Source organism: Arachis ipaensis, chromosome B07, assembly GCF_000816755.2.
Source record: "Arachis ipaensis cultivar K30076 chromosome B07, Araip1.1, whole genome shotgun sequence".
NCBI classification, from domain to species: domain Eukaryota; kingdom Viridiplantae; phylum Streptophyta; class Magnoliopsida; order Fabales; family Fabaceae; genus Arachis; species Arachis ipaensis.
In genome coordinates this window covers 103,421,922-103,437,742 of record NC_029791.2, presented here as the reverse complement: position 1 = coordinate 103,437,742, position 15,821 = coordinate 103,421,922, and the positions used below count along the sequence as shown (strand labels likewise).

General features: G+C 32.2%; 1 protein-coding gene across 3 annotated transcripts; it reads left to right on the top strand.

The window, feature by feature from the left end:
- On the top strand, nucleotides 8,250-13,553 carry LOC107609950 (reticulon-like protein B16). Of its 3 annotated transcripts, XR_001613334.2 has the most exons (7): nucleotides 8,250-8,639; nucleotides 10,525-10,615; nucleotides 10,917-11,097; nucleotides 11,197-11,338; nucleotides 11,655-11,724; nucleotides 12,142-12,362; nucleotides 13,356-13,553. XR_001613334.2 is itself a non-coding variant. In XM_016312015.2 (6 exons), exons 2-6 carry the CDS (start codon nucleotides 10,579-10,581, stop codon nucleotides 12,306-12,308), a joined length of 597 nt encoding a protein of 198 aa, XP_016167501.1. In that variant the 5' UTR covers nucleotides 8,250-8,639; nucleotides 10,525-10,578; the 3' UTR covers nucleotides 12,309-12,924. The 3 variants fall into 3 exon arrangements, 2 of the variants coding, with proteins under 2 accessions (XP_016167501.1, XP_020961774.1); XM_016312015.2 differs by lacking the exon at nucleotides 13,356-13,553 and having other exon boundaries at nucleotides 12,142-12,924; XM_021106115.1 differs by lacking the exons at nucleotides 8,250-8,639; nucleotides 13,356-13,553 and adding an exon at nucleotides 9,722-9,879 and having other exon boundaries at nucleotides 12,142-12,927.

The window sequence follows — 15,821 nt, the reverse complement described above, 5'->3', positions numbered from 1 at the left end:
GATCGATCGAGATGATCCTTCGGTAAGGGAAGGTGATCGCCAAAACGTTTGGGATAAGAACCTTCGGTAAGGGAAGGGGACTCCCACCTTTTATACCGGTTTGAGCTCAATACCTTCCATAAAAGCTACGAGAAAAAGTAATGAAAAGTGCAATGAAAAGTGTGATCATGATTGTTCTTCTTTTATTTTTTTTTTATTTATGATTACTTTTATTATTGCATTCAAATATCCTTCTTTTTCCAAAGTTCCTTTTTGTATGATGTATGATATTGTTTAAGATCTTTATTTTATTCAGATCTATTCTGTTTGACCTATCTATGGCAATGTTACTATTCTTCTCTTATTTATTATTTATTTCGTCTTGTTTTATGGCCTATGAGAATATCATACCAAGGTTTATGAGTTACCTTTATATGTTTTAACTCTATAGGCATTTTATATGCATTACACATGTCATAACATAAGTAAATGAGAAGCATCTAAAAGTCACACCACTCCGACTAATCAAGACTTTTGAAAATAATAATTGAACAACATTGCATCATCACTATTTTTATTTTAAAACTCAGAGTGGCTGGGGATGGATACGATGACACCATATAGATAAACAACTGAGAAACTTTTGTTTCTCACCCCTCTCTCTGTACCATCTTCAGGAACGATGCAGTACGAAGCAATACAGTTGAGGTGAAAAGACAGGTGCACTAGTGGGAGCAAGCTATCGAGGACGTAGATATAAAACATTAAACGTTTACCTTAAGAAGGAAGAATATGCGATTGTTTTAGCCATAGTTAAATAAATTAAGAGAATTATGACTTTTTATGTGTCTTGTTTTATCCTTATTGACTGATTGCAATTGTAACTATTATATTTCTTTTTTTATTTGGTATGAGTAAAGCTTGTCATTGTTGTACCTTCATAGTTTAGTACACCGGTTTTTCATATTAGTATTTTCAAATCCACTTATATTTTTTAACTAGTAACTATTCTAATAAAAACTAATTATTCAATATTTTTATCTATAAATTATTTTATATAAATATTTCACATTTGTTTTAAAAGAAAAATTTCGCAAGGTTTTGAATATTAGCTACTAAATATAATCCAAATAAAGCTTAACTCAGTTTAAAAGTATTAGGGTGTTACATTTTGGTATCAGAGCAAAGTTGATCCCATAGGGCCATATTCTATGTTTGCCAGATTAAATTATTATCATTTAGTTATAATTAGTGTTATCCAGTGAAATCTTTTTCATGTGATATGTGATCATCTAATAGTCAAGGTTAGTGTGCCTCTAAATATTTTTGTTCGAGGCTTATTGCCATAACTATTTGATCAAAATGTGCATGTGTTGAAGGTCAAAACATAGATTGTCTAAGAACACCCTACTCATACTTAAAGACATAGCAAAATACACATGAGACATTCAAAAAAATATATATACATATTTAAAAAATTATAGGAAATTATGTTTTATTACCTTTTTATATATGTTTGACATGCGTCATGTTCTATTCTATTATTTATCATCTATGTTGTTGTCGTATGATGCCCTGTTATCTTTATAGCATTATTCCTTTCTTTCCTTCTTTTACATGCATACAATATGTTTATCATCCAAGTTTTCATATGCAAATTCATTTTTTTAAGGTCTTTTTACCAAGAGTACATGCATGTCTTTGTGTTTTATTGATTGAACTTACTTATGTTGGAATTATCATATATGATATATCCCTATAGAAAGAAAATGCAGATAAAATCTACTAGGATAAGTGAGGTTGAATTAGTATCTTCTTAGGAGACATGAATTTTGAGGACAAAATTCTTTTTTAAGGGGGTGAGAATGTAACATCCCAACTTTTTGAATCAAGTCATTTTTTTAATAACTAATTAATTAATTAAAATGGTAATGATTTAATATTTGAATTTAAAATTTAAACATATGAAAGCACTAGTGGTAGTAAATCTCTAACCGACAGTAAACAACCTTTTAAAACATAGTCATAACTAATTCTACATTTATTAGATTTGAATGATATTTTGTTATATGAAAAGATAAGAATACTAGCTCTATTCCTTTAATTTAGTATAAAATCAAATTCAAATTAAATTAGGTAGATAAATCGGTTATAAGTTCAGAGTAGAAAATCGCGCTCTTATCAGCCAGCCTGATATACTAACATTATTTCAAAAATATCTCAAGCTGTGGTTATCCGATTGACTTTGTTTAAGATTCGTTTTAAAGCTAATTAAATTATATATAAATTTGTCTCTAATAGATAATTCCAAATTCCAAACGTAGAAAAAGTTATAGGACTCACAAAGTGACAATTCAGATTGAAGATTTCACCTAAATGCCTCCTAACATAATCTGCACATACCTGAGAGCTATTTGATCCTTCCTTTCTCATTCTATTCCCTTTTTCTATATAAAACATTCTAGTATACACAAAGTCTAGCCATGAAACAAGTCTCTCTTCACTAACAAACCGCATCTATTTGCATCGGAATACCTAGCGGAACTTCACTCGAGGTAGGGGTTTTATGCTAATTTTTATGTCATATATAGATGTTAGCATTACATGTCATGATATAATGTCTCTTCCCTTCATACGCATTATGCATTATAATAAAAATCTTATGCGTATAAAGAACTGAGGGAATGATCATTCGGTAAGAGAAGGTGACCCCCAAAGACAAGATAATCGAGATGATCCTTCGGTAAGGGAAGGTGATCGGCAAACTTTTGGAAACCTTCGGTAAGGGAAGGAGACTCACATCAATTTTATATAATAAGATATCTTTGTTGATATAACTCTTTTCTTGTGTATGTCTAAATAACCTTGATTGTAAATTGAACTGAGGGAATGATCCTTCGGTAAGGGAAGGTGACCCCCAAAGACAAGACATCGATATGATCCTTCGATAAGGGAAGGTGATCGATCGAGATGATCCTTCGGTAAGGGAAGGTGATCGCCAAAACGTTTGGGATAAGAACCTTCGGTAAGGGAAGGGGACTCCCACCTTTTATACCGGTTTGAGCTCAATACCTTCCATAAAAGCTACGAGAAAAAGTAATGAAAAGTGCAATGAAAAGTGTGATCATAATTGTTCTTCTTTTATCTTTTTTTTTATTTATGATTACGTTTATTATTGCATTCAAATATCCTTCTTTTTCCAAAGTTCTTTTTTGTATGATATATGATATTGTTTAAGATCTTTATTTTATTCAGATCTATTCTGTTTGACCTATCTATGGCAATGTTACTATTCTTCTCTTATTTATTATTTATTTCGTCTTGCTTTATGGCCTATAAGAATATCATACCAAGGTTTATGAGTTACCTTTATATGTTTTAACTCTATAGGCATTTTATATGCATTACACATGTCATAACATAAGTAAATGAGAAGCATCTAAAAGTCACACCACTCCGACTAATCAAGACTTTTGAAAATAATAATTGAACAACATTGCATCATCACTATTTTTATTTTAAAACTCAGAGTGGCTAGGGATGGATACGATGACACCATATAGATAAACTACTGAGAAACTTTTGTTTGTCACCCCTCTCTCCATACCATCTTCAGGAACGATGCAGTACGAAGCAATACAGTTGAGGTGAAAAGACAGGTGCACTAGTGGGAGCAAGCTATCGAGGACGTAGATATAAAACATTAAACGTTTACCTTAAGAAGGAAGAATATGCGATTGTTTTAGCCATAGTTAAATAAATTAAGAGAATTAGGATTTTTTATGTGTCTTGTTTTATCCTTATTGACTGATTGCAATTGTAACTATTATATTTCTTTTTTTATTTGGTATGAGTAAAGCTTGTCATTGTTGTACCTTCATAGTTTAGCACACCGATTTTTTATGTTAGTATTTTTAAATCCACTTATATTTTTTCAACTAGTAACTATTCTAATAAAAACTAATTATTCAATATTTTTATCTATAAATTATTTTATACAAATATTTCACATTTGTTTTAAAAGAAAATTTTTGCAAGGTTTTGAATATCAGCTACTAAATATATTCCAAATAAAACTTAACTCAGTTTAAAAGTATTAGGGTGTTACACATTGTCTCATTCCCACTTTAGGGGTTCTTTTCAGCTGCAACCTTTGTATTATTCCCATTATGCTCGCATTCTTGAAAAACTAACTTCGGTTGAACCTTCTTTTTCTTTTTCAGAGTCTTAGTTTGCTCTTCAAATGCATCTTCCACTATTGTGATAGGTTGTTTTTTTGTTGGATCTTTTGGACCTTGAGCTTACAAACTAGCCTTCTTATTGTCAGCCATGATCTTCTCTCTCTTAATCTTATATTTTTGTAGTAATTTAGCACTTGACTTAACTTGTATAACCTTAAAGGAATTACTTTTTTTGAAGTTTTTCCTTTCATGATTTTTTGGCCTAAGATAATTATCCTTTTCTTTTAGTGATCTCCCCTTTTTTCATTCTGCATACATAAGAAATAAATGAAAAAATATTATTTTGTTAATTAAATAAACATAATCAGCATAAGGAAGTAATTAAATAAGCAAAACAACTAACAAAAGTAACTCATTTAGGATGCTACCAAAAAAATCCTACATGAACACATGCTAAGATGTTTCAAAATTAACATCCTCCCTATACTCATCACATTCGCTTTCCGCGTCTTTCTCACAATGTTGTTTGGCAAACATGTTTGGAGTCATATCTATGATGGTTGCTTGTAGATCATTCCTCACTAGATCAACTTCACCATTATTATTTGGAAGACTTGGAATCATTTCAAATTCACATGGCTCTCTTGCATTTATTATGGGGGTATTAGACTCAAGATCATCACTTATTCTAAATAAGTCTCTTGGAATTATTTTCATAACATAGTGTTTGTCACTCACATATGGGTCTTGCACATAAAAGCATTAGTTTACTTAAGATGCTAACACAAATAGTTCTTCTTGGTAACATTTTTTACTGAAATACACATATGAGAGACCAAAGTTGTATTTGCAACTATATACCACTCACACTTAAATAGGACTACTTTAAATTGGCCATAATAATCTAACTCAAACATATCAACTATTCTACCATAGTAGGTTACTTTTGCACTAGCAAAACTAGGAGTCAATGCCTTTAAAGTGACACCACTATTTTGGATTTTACGTCTCGCATCACGGTGCCTTGTATGAAATCTATACCATTGATAACATAACCTGAAAATATTTTTGCAACTCTATTTGGACCCCTAGCCAACCCTTTTGCCCAACCAGTCACATCTTTTTTCATGGCACGAACTTTAAACCATTCTAAGAATTATTGACTATGGTCTTTGGCTTTCTTTCACTTCGTTTTACGTAGATTATTATCATTAACTTGACCCTCATGCTCTCCGAAGAGATCAAATATTTATATTTGTTAGTAAAGTACAATATTATAATTACAAATTAACAAATGATAAGGAAGAAAATAAAATACCTCATGTAGAGTTCAATCTTATCATAATTGTTCAGGATGTATGCATGGCCTTGTGTTTTTCATTTTTCATCTAAAATGAAACAACTCCTATTTTTTCACCCCAAGGACATCCTTTGTTTGGAAACAAACTAGGATTTCACACCTCATCTAAAACACACACATCATTGTTCCGAAGGATTCTATTGAACCTTATTTGAACATCCTCATGCAAATATCTTGAGCAAAAGTTTATACACTCAGTGGTCAAATTTCCTCCAGCAATGGGCCCTTTTGGACGACTTTTATTATGAACATATAATTTTAGTGTGCACATATACCGTTCAATAGGGTACATCCAACGATAGTTAACTGGACCACCTAACCTCACTTCATTTGCCACATGAATAGGCAAGTGCACCATTATGGCAAAAAATCTTGGAGAAAAAATCCTCTCCAATTGGCATAATGTCTCAGCAATCTCTACTTCTAAATTAGCCACCTCAGCTAGGCTAATTACCTTCCAACATATTCGATGAAAAAATGAACATAATCGAATTAGAGCAATGGCAACATGGTCAGGAAGTATGCTCTTGATTGGTACTTGCAACAAGTAATGTAACATAAAATGAGCATCACGAGTCTTGTAACCAGAAATCTTTTTTTTTTGTCTATTGCACACATTGAGAGATGTTGGAAGCATTGTCGTTTAGTAATTTTGTCCTTTTCATCACACTACAAAAGATTGTTTTCTCTGTTGGAGTCATTGAGAAGCATGCATTTGCTAACTTAGTTTTTTCCCCATCTTTTGTATCTTTTGGCTGAAGATTTTTTCCGATATCCATGTCTTTAAGGTCGAAACAAGCAGCTTCATGATATTTTGTCTTCTTGGGAAAGGGTTTTGGAATTGAGAAACCAGCCTCTCTCTCCCTTTTCAAGCTTTCACCCACCCCATTATTCCTTGAAAACTTGGCCTCCATTCGTTAAAAGTTCTTCCCCATTCTTCCTTGAAAACCCTAGCCTCCATCAGGCCGCCATTGGACTCATCGTCACCGCCTGGTTTGTCGTGGTCGTTCGCCAATCCTCCTGGTTTGTCGTGCTCGAAGGCCCCCCGTTTGCCCAACACCAGCATCTCCAGGTTCTGCTCCTCTGCCGTCCGTCTGCCGTGTTCATCGCTAGCTCGCTAGCGTTTGTCACCAACTCCCCGTCGTTCGTTGCTAGCTCACCAGTGTTCGTCGCCAGCTTTCCATCGTTCGTCGCTCTCAAATCTCTGGCCACTGCCCTCGCCTAAGGGAATGCTCAATTAATGCTTAGTGTTTTTTCTTGGTTGATTGGCTTTGCTCACTGCTTGATGATAAATTTTAACTTGATTACTGACTTACTAGCTTTGTTGTTGCTTGTTCTGGGTTGATTAACTTTGTTACTGGCTTAGTGATTGGTAATAAATTGATACTAATAAATTGTTACTGACTTGTTCTTGCCTTTTTTTCGTTGTTAAATTTTGTTAAAAAATTTTTTATGATAAATTCTGTGCTCATTGCCTCATTCAATACTTTTTTCTTCTGTTGTTAATCATTGTGCTAAGCTTGTTAAAATTGGGTTGAAAACTTTGTTAATCTTTGTTAAAGCATATTAAATTTTGTGTTCAAAATTAGAAATCATGGATAACAACATTATAGTAAAACAAAATATTTTGTGTATTGAAATAAACTCATAGGTTATGGCATATTCTTGATATGTGGTGATGTTTTCGTTATTGCAAGCATTGTGTAACAGATTGTTCCTGCTTTGACAGATTGAGTTTCTGTGAATTACTTATAAACCAAAAAACAAAACACTCTTAAAAAAATATTTGTAATTTAATCACAAAATGTAATAAATTGAGTATTGAAATGAACTCATAATATCGTCTTATTGATATTTTAGTAATTATATTTTACTATTTTAGCACTAAAAAATAAGATAATTATCATTTTCATCTGTGTTAATACCATTGAATATGAAAAAACATGTGTTAAACCATAATTATCAAATTTGACTCGATCCGGCCAGTTCGATCAGAGACCTAGTCACCCAGTCATTTGGTCGGGTTGAGCCACTAATTAGACCACTCTTGTATCAGACCCGGCAAAAACCAAATTGATCCAGACGGGTTTTAATAAAACCGGTGATCCACCCGGTTTATATGACCCAGACCGGCTCATACATAATTTTAAAAAAAGAAACGGCGTCGTTTGCCAACATAGTTATCAAATCCAGATCGGAACAAACGAACAAATCGGTCAAATTCAAAAAACTCGGTCAAATATGGCCTAAACCTAGAATTGAACCTGATCGGTTGATCTGCTGAGTTCGAACTTGACACCTTCAAAATATAAAGGAGTCTTCAACCACTAGACCAAGTTTAGTCTTTGTATTATATTATGCCTTTTTATAAATATATTACAAACTATTAGACATATTCTAATTAATAACTTTATGTATTAATTCTTTTAGTCATGTTAATTTAAAATATTTTTTATTTTTTTGTCTTTTTATTCTAATGAATAGTGTTCATATTAATTTAATTTTTTATTTTATATTTATTCTTTCTTAAATTAATTAATTTTTAATTATATATAATTATTAAAATAAATATTAAACTTTGTTAAATATCTATAAATATTAAAAAAAGATAAACAAAAATTTTTAACTTATAACCCATAAGTTGAATTAATAATCTATTGATTCAGTAGACTGGGTCTATTATCGGTTCGATTTTGATAACTATGTTTGCCAACCCCCACCCCCAAATGCCCTAATCTGATCCGCAGTGACCCACCCCTGCCCTCAAGCCTCAACGTCTCTCCTTTGGGGTCTCTTTCTCGCCATTCTCTCCCTCAAGCTCTCTCACCTCTCTACGCCACTCTCGTCTCCGGTGTGTCACTTCTCTCTCGGTCTGGCACTCACCGTTTTGGAATCAAGCTCGTCAGCGCTCTGTCCTCACCGTCTCAAGCTGAGTCACCGCCTTCCTGGGCTCGCTTCGCGGGCGGGAGAACCAGACGGAACCACACGGAACCCAGTCGCGCGCCTTCGCCTACGCTCGCCGTCACCAGAAGCAGAGGCAGCAGGTCCCGGTGGGCTGGTCTTCGTTCGTCTTCTTGCTTGGAGCCTCGCCGTCAGCTTCCTTGGCGCAACCCGATTTGGTGAGTTCCAACAAATTCCCCCTTTCTTTCTGTTTCAATTTCGATGCTGTAATTCATAACTGCAGTTTGATTTTGTTACTGAAAGTTAAATTTGTTGCTGAAAGTTGAATGTGTTGCTGCAATTTATTCCTGATTATCACTGAACGTTGAATTTGTTGTCTTGCTGAAATAATCACTTAACTTCAATTTATTCATTGCTGAATGAATTTGTTTCTGATTGAACGTTGAGTTTGTTGATGTAATAAACACTCACTTGAATTTGTTTGTTACTGAAAATCAGCACTGAGTTAAAATTGTTATTAATTATCATTACGATTGAAGCTATTGTTGTCTTGGTGAAATAATTACTTGGCCAAATTTTATGCTGATGTCTGTAAATCATCTTTTGAGCTAAATCTTTTGTTGCTGAAAATTATTATAGTTGAATTTGTTGTTGAAAATGGGGTTCATGTTCTCTGCAACTCAGAATAAAATTATTCAGTTAAATTGTTGTTTCCATGCTTTCTGTTTGTATTATTATGAATTATTCTTGGTATTGATTTGTGAAAAATACACAAATGAAGATATAGATGCAAATTAAAATGAAGGAAATGTCGGTCAAGCTTCAAATTTGTCCTATGAAGATATAGATGTCAATTTTCAGATTATTTTTTGGATTTGATTTACTGATTGTGTGATTTTTCGCCCTCTCTTGTTCATTTAAATTTAGAAAGTATTTTGTACTAGTGATTAGTTTATTATCTCTTTTTGCATAATTAGTTATGTCTAAGAATTGATACTTGATTGTTATTAATATGTTTGTGAAGACATCATTTTAAGTTTCAACTTTTGATGTTAATTTTATTTTTATAATTTTATATTTTTATTTAATTATGACCGGGTCAACCGAATGAATCAATGACCCACCAGTTGAACCTGTAACCCACTGACCCGGTGACCCGGGTGTGTGACCGGGTAAATTACTGGTTCGATTTTGATAACTATGGGTTAAACTACTAATCTACATTCCCTGATCCAGCACTTTGAGTGAGTTGATTATCCATTCGATTTTGATAAGTATGAGAAGGAAAAGGATCACACTTGTGCCTTAACTTACCAGCTAGCAAGGGTTAAGTCAGCTGGTAAATACTAACTACCTTTTGAGTATTCTTCATTTCTTCCTTCCTTCCAGAATTTGAGAGGAGTCACCAACATTTGATTCCATTTGATTCACCCTTCATAAACCCTAATTTTCAACCAAGCAACGTTCCACCTAGTTTTCTTTCTTTTTCCCTTTCAGCGTTCTCTTCTAACCTTGCTTTTATCAAATTCTAGGGTTTATCACACAGAATTTGATGATCTGATTCATGTTTCTCTCCCCTAACCCTACGCTTTACTAACCGTGCTTTTATAAGATTCTATTTGAATCATCGTTACGTTGAAGAAACCATGTAATTTGGCTTTCAATATCTTTTCCCGTTAAAATAATTGTTCGATTGGTTGTTTATTATATATCCATACTAATTATGAGTGGGATCATGCCATGTTTAATCACTGTATTTTGTGTAGATTGTGTAACAAAGAAAATTTCTTGGCTTTGATGGTTATGCCTGTGATTTTGGTAATTTAACCTAAAGCATTAGTTCGAATTGTGGGGAAGTTTTGTTTGTATCATCTTTGTGAAGCTTTGAGTAAGTTTATTTATTAAATGTAATTGTATGTTTGTTCGTGCTTCCAGTTTCTTGAGTTTATTGGTGTTGATGTATTAGTTGCATTGGAGATTTGGAAGATTATTATGATTTGGGCAGTGATGATTGAATATGGAACACTTATTTTGATGCTGTCACTGTGAAGCTTGTTGCCAGTAATGGTATTAATTCAACTAACGCGTTAGTTATTTGTCCAGATCAGGGCAGTCTATTTGGTAGGGCTACGACTTACATTTCGAAGAGTTGGTTTCATGTCTGAATACGACGCACAGCTTCCTACTACCGTTGGTAAGAGATTGAAGTTCTATTTTAACTTTCTCTTTTGGGTCTGCATACTCTATCTTCCATTTGTTTTGTTATAAATCTAACAGGTCGGGTATTACATTGATATTTGTTGGAGTTGAAAATTTTGATATGAAGATATAATTTATACTGGTTATTTGTTTTTTAGATGAATGGAACTCTTTTTCTTCACAAACATTCTTTTTCTTCTTGAGCATCCATACTTTCATTTTCCCCCTTTTGGACATGTATATACTAATTCTGAAGTATTAACTCTTTCTAATTCTCTCCTTTGTTTCTATTGTAGTTGCTGATATTCTATTGTGGAAGCGATGGCAACTTTCCGTGGGTGTCATTGTTGTTGCAACAATTGCCTGGTTCCTGGTTGATTGGACCAGTTTACCCTTTTTAACCATTTGTTCAGATGTCTTGCTGATTTTGATTGTACTCTTGTTTCTGCGTGCTAACTATGCGGCCCTTAGAAATAAGTATGATCAGTAATCCTTGTTCTGCAATACATGCTTTTCATCATTTTAAAGTGAGCATGATCATTGCCTGTCTTATTTTATTTTAATTTTTAACTGCAGACAACCACCAACATTACCAGAGCTAGTAGTGTCAGAGGAGATGGTCAATAATGTAGCAGCTTCATTCCGGGTCAAGATCAACAATTTGCTCCTTATAGCACATGATATCACTATTGGAAAGGATTTCAGAATTTTTTTTAAGGTTAGCTTTGTTTTAGCACATGATATCACTATTGGAAAGGATGTCAGAAGTATTTTTAAGGTTAGCTTTGTTTTAGGTGTACAATTTAGGGATTGTGGCTGGGGAGCCGTGATATGAGCAGTTAGCAATTGATATCACCTACCTTTCTACTTCAACCTTGTTCATGGCCTACTTGTGTCTTACACTTTTCTACTTTGCTTTAGTTAGTAATACAATTTTTTGCATCTAGATATTGGATTTTGTAGATATCAATTTGTGTACATAACTTGATGAATAATGAGCAGAGGTGATTCAGTGTTTATTGTTTACTTGACAGGTGGTGGGTTCTTTGTGGCTTTTGTCTGTCATTGGAAGCATATTCTCTTTCTTCACACTGGCATATGTTGGTATGGTTGCATATTAAGTCTTTTTATCAATTTCATTCTGTGACTTCTCAGTTTGAGATGCTCCATTTTCTTCAATGTATTATAAATTTTGTACTAAATAATATTTAGGTGTTTCACTTGAACTTCTTTTGCCATTCCTTTCACTGCATTCTCTTGTCTTGTTTCTGGTGTGAGGTCAAGGTGGATTCGTGTCCATTCATTTGCAACCTAATTATTCTCAAACTTCCATTGCATTTTCATGGTTTCCATTAATGCACACACGTTTATGTATTTTCAAACTAGGTTTCATGTCATGTCATTGATCCTATTTGACTTGATGCTTTTTGTTTGGTGCTGTATAGAGTCATTTTGACATTTAAATATGAACACCCTTTGTATCTAACTCTATTTACATTTCTTCCTCTTTTATTGTGACAGGAACCCTCTTGATGTTTACTGTCCCGGTGTTGTATAGCAAGTACGGAAATTATGTAGATAAATGTTGTGGAATGATAAATCACCAGTTTTCAAAACATTACAGAATTGTAGATGAGAATGTTTTCAATAGATTGCCCCATAACATACCCAAGGACAAAGAGTCTTGATTTCCAGGATCCTTCAATTTACGCTCTTTTGGAATCTTGCCACAACGTTGCCTTGTAAGTATGAAACATCTTTATAATGTAGATGTTGTTCTTGAATCAATTGAGTGGCATCTGTTTCAGGCTTCTAAATTGAGAATTTGTTTACGAGCTTGTGTGAGACATAGTTTGAGGGATTTGTGAGCTGGATATTTATCATCAGCTGTTGAAAAAAGATAAAATAAAATTACCCAAGTTGTACTGATGACAAAAAAAGGGAAAGAAAGAGGCAGCAATTGGCAAAGCTGAATATATTCTAAATTATAATTAGCCTTTTTCTTTCTTCTTTCTTTCTTTCAATTAATACTAGAATGTGATAGTTTTATGGTGGTTGTGTCTCATTGTTTTCTTCACATGACGTGCTCTCTGTTGAACTGGATTTTAGTTTCAGAGATACAGAAAGAAAAGAATAAAGAAACAGGTATATAGGTCATTGGTATATAATTAGTAATCAGATTACTGAAATCTAATTAAGGGAGAAAGGGATCTTTCAGGGAGAACTCTCTCTAACCTAATACTCAGACTCTTTATTCTTGACCTTATATTATAAAGAACTAAAAATACTTGTGATTTGGGTTCCTAATGGCTCATGTGGTACATTTCCCTAATGAATACTCGTCTTTATTATCATGGGCTTCTCGTAGATTCACATAAACGTGTTTAATTAAGTTCAGCTTTTAAATTAGTCCTTCATGGGAAGAGAGTTTAAACATCTAGATAATTTTCTCAAGGGTAGTAGGTAAAAATTCATCTTGTTCAAAAGATAAAAGTTGTGTACTGGGCTTTTGTTAATTATTAATTAGAAGTGTATGTTTCGTTTAAGTATGTAAAATGCTGCTTGAGGGTAACAAATATGTATTGGGACTTCATTTTTAATTAATAAAACTCAGAACAAATATGAAATAATAGTTCTTACAAACCGCCCAAAAAATATCTCTATGAAAAGATCAATACTAGCTAGGTGTGTACTACTGTGTTGAAGGCATTTTTTTCTATACTTGATGAAAGTAGGTGGCTGAAACTGCTTGTAGATGCGTGGCTTATATGCTGGGAGAATTGGGGGTAATTACTGAATCGAAGACTATCAGCTTGTCATTTCCGGTGTTATAATTAGCAGAAGTTAATGTTAATGTTTATGATTGTGATTCGTCGGCCATTTTTGGTGGGCCTAATCTTTTGTACAATGTGATTATGGGTTTCATTTTTTCCTTTCAAAGCCAAAAATAGAAGTGTTACGGATTGTTTTTGTCATCCAAAAAAGAGGATTATGAATAGCAAAAAATAAAACAAAGAAAAATCTGTTGCTGCTGAAAAACAAAATAGAAAAAACCATTCGTTGTCCCAAAAAATAACCATGATGATGGAAATTAGGCAATTGATAAAATCAATTATGAATTACGATTCAAATTACGCTATTCGGTTTAAAATTATTACGTCGTGTTTAGAGTAATAAAATTAAATTAGCGTGGATGAATTTAGTGGTGTAAGGTTTAGGGTATAGGCTTGAGTTGTTTAGTGGTTTAAGGTTTTGGGTTAAATTCATTACTTAGGGTTTGCGGTATAAGAATTAGAGGTTGGGATATATGATTGGAATTTGGATTTAGGGTTTAGGGTGAATGATCAAGGGTTTGCGGGATTTGTGTTTAGTGTTTAGAAATAGCAATTTAGGATTTAGAGAAGGAAATCACGACGATGGATTAATCATCACGCTTGATATAATTCAGAAACTCATTATATATATCATGAAACTTTGGCAATGCTTAAAAATTTTTGTTGAATTTAAAATCTGTTTGTTTTAGTATTTGAGAATGCTTTTAATTTTGAAAAATAAAAATAAAAATATTGTTAAAATATAAAATAATGTGGCCTTATTAATTTTTGTAACATTTTGTAAGTGTTACTTAAATGGTATAATTATTGAAAGCTACTATAAATTTCATAATGTATAATGTGGTCTTATTAATTTTTGTGACATTTTATAAGTGTTGCTTAAATTGTATATTACTGGAAGTTATTACAAGTTATATATTTTTTAAGAATGAATTTGATTTTTCTAAATTTTAGATTTTCACTTTAAAAGGTAAAGTGTGATCTCTCACTCTTGAATATTTTTTCTCTTATATTTTTTCTTGATCTCATTTATGAAATAAATAGTATTACAATTTACCTTCTAAAGTAAAATTCAAATTTAGAAGATCTAAATCTTTTAAGAATATAATCTCTAAATTATTTGTAAGAATATTCTCTTGTTATTGTTGAAGGTAATCGAATTTTTTTTGTACTTTTTAAATTAAAATATTCATAGTTGGTGTTATTAATAAATATATTAAGATGTTAATTTGATATTATTGTTATTGGTGATGCTAATAAGAAAATTATTTTTTGCAGATAATAATTAAATTATTCTGGTTTGTTTAATATTATGGTTTTGTAGCTAATAATAATAATAAAAAAAAATTATTCTGGTCTGTTTAGTGTTGTGTTGGTTTGTGTGTGGTTTTGTAAAGGTATTCTGTCCTGGATTATAGTTTGGGATTATAATTTGGGGTTGCGGCAGTAAGTGTAGTAAATCAAGGCAGTAAACTTGTGTTACTTAGGTCGGCCATGTATAGGAGGACGTGAGTTTGAGACATGGATATAGACAGAGAATCAAGTTTGGCAAGTCAAGCATAAACATAAACACTGGACAATAAATTCCTATATCATGCTTTATTGTTAACAACAAGGACAGAGAGATACTCATTAGGAACAACAATTTAGTTTTAGAATTCATGGCTTAGGGTTTAGAATTTAAGTTGTGGGCTTAGTGCTTAAGGTTTGGAGTAAAAAACTTAAGGTTTATGCTGTAGAATTTGTGATTTAGGATTTACAGTTAAGATTTAACGGTTAAAATTTAAGATTTCAAATTTAGAATTTAGAATTGAAGTTTTAGAATTTTTTGTTGACAAAAAATCATGCTAACTTGTTAGGGTTATATAATTGGCGAGATACAGTATATTGGTTAACAAAATTGCTATTTATGCTTTAAATATCATTTTTTACTGACTGTTAAAATCAAACGTTTTATTATTATTTTTTTTTTTTGCATTAAGCATATTTCCAATTTTAAAGGAGACAAGATTTTTTTTATTATTTTACATATATTCATAACATATCGAAAATAATAAAACAGTACATAAAATATTTTTGGCACACAAAAAATTTGTTTAAATTTGTGTTTTTTGTACCTAACATGAATAATTTTTAACACATTAAAAATAGTATAATTACGCACAAAATACTTTTAATAGACATCCAAATTTTGTTCTAATTTGTTGTTATATTTTTGTTTAATATAAATTATTTTTTAACACATTTAAAATTATAAAATTGATGACTAAATAATTTTGGAATACATGATAGTAGATAGTAGACACCTCTTTTTACTCCTTTGGTAGTTTATATAAAGACAAATTTTTTAGAGTGTATAAATCGAAA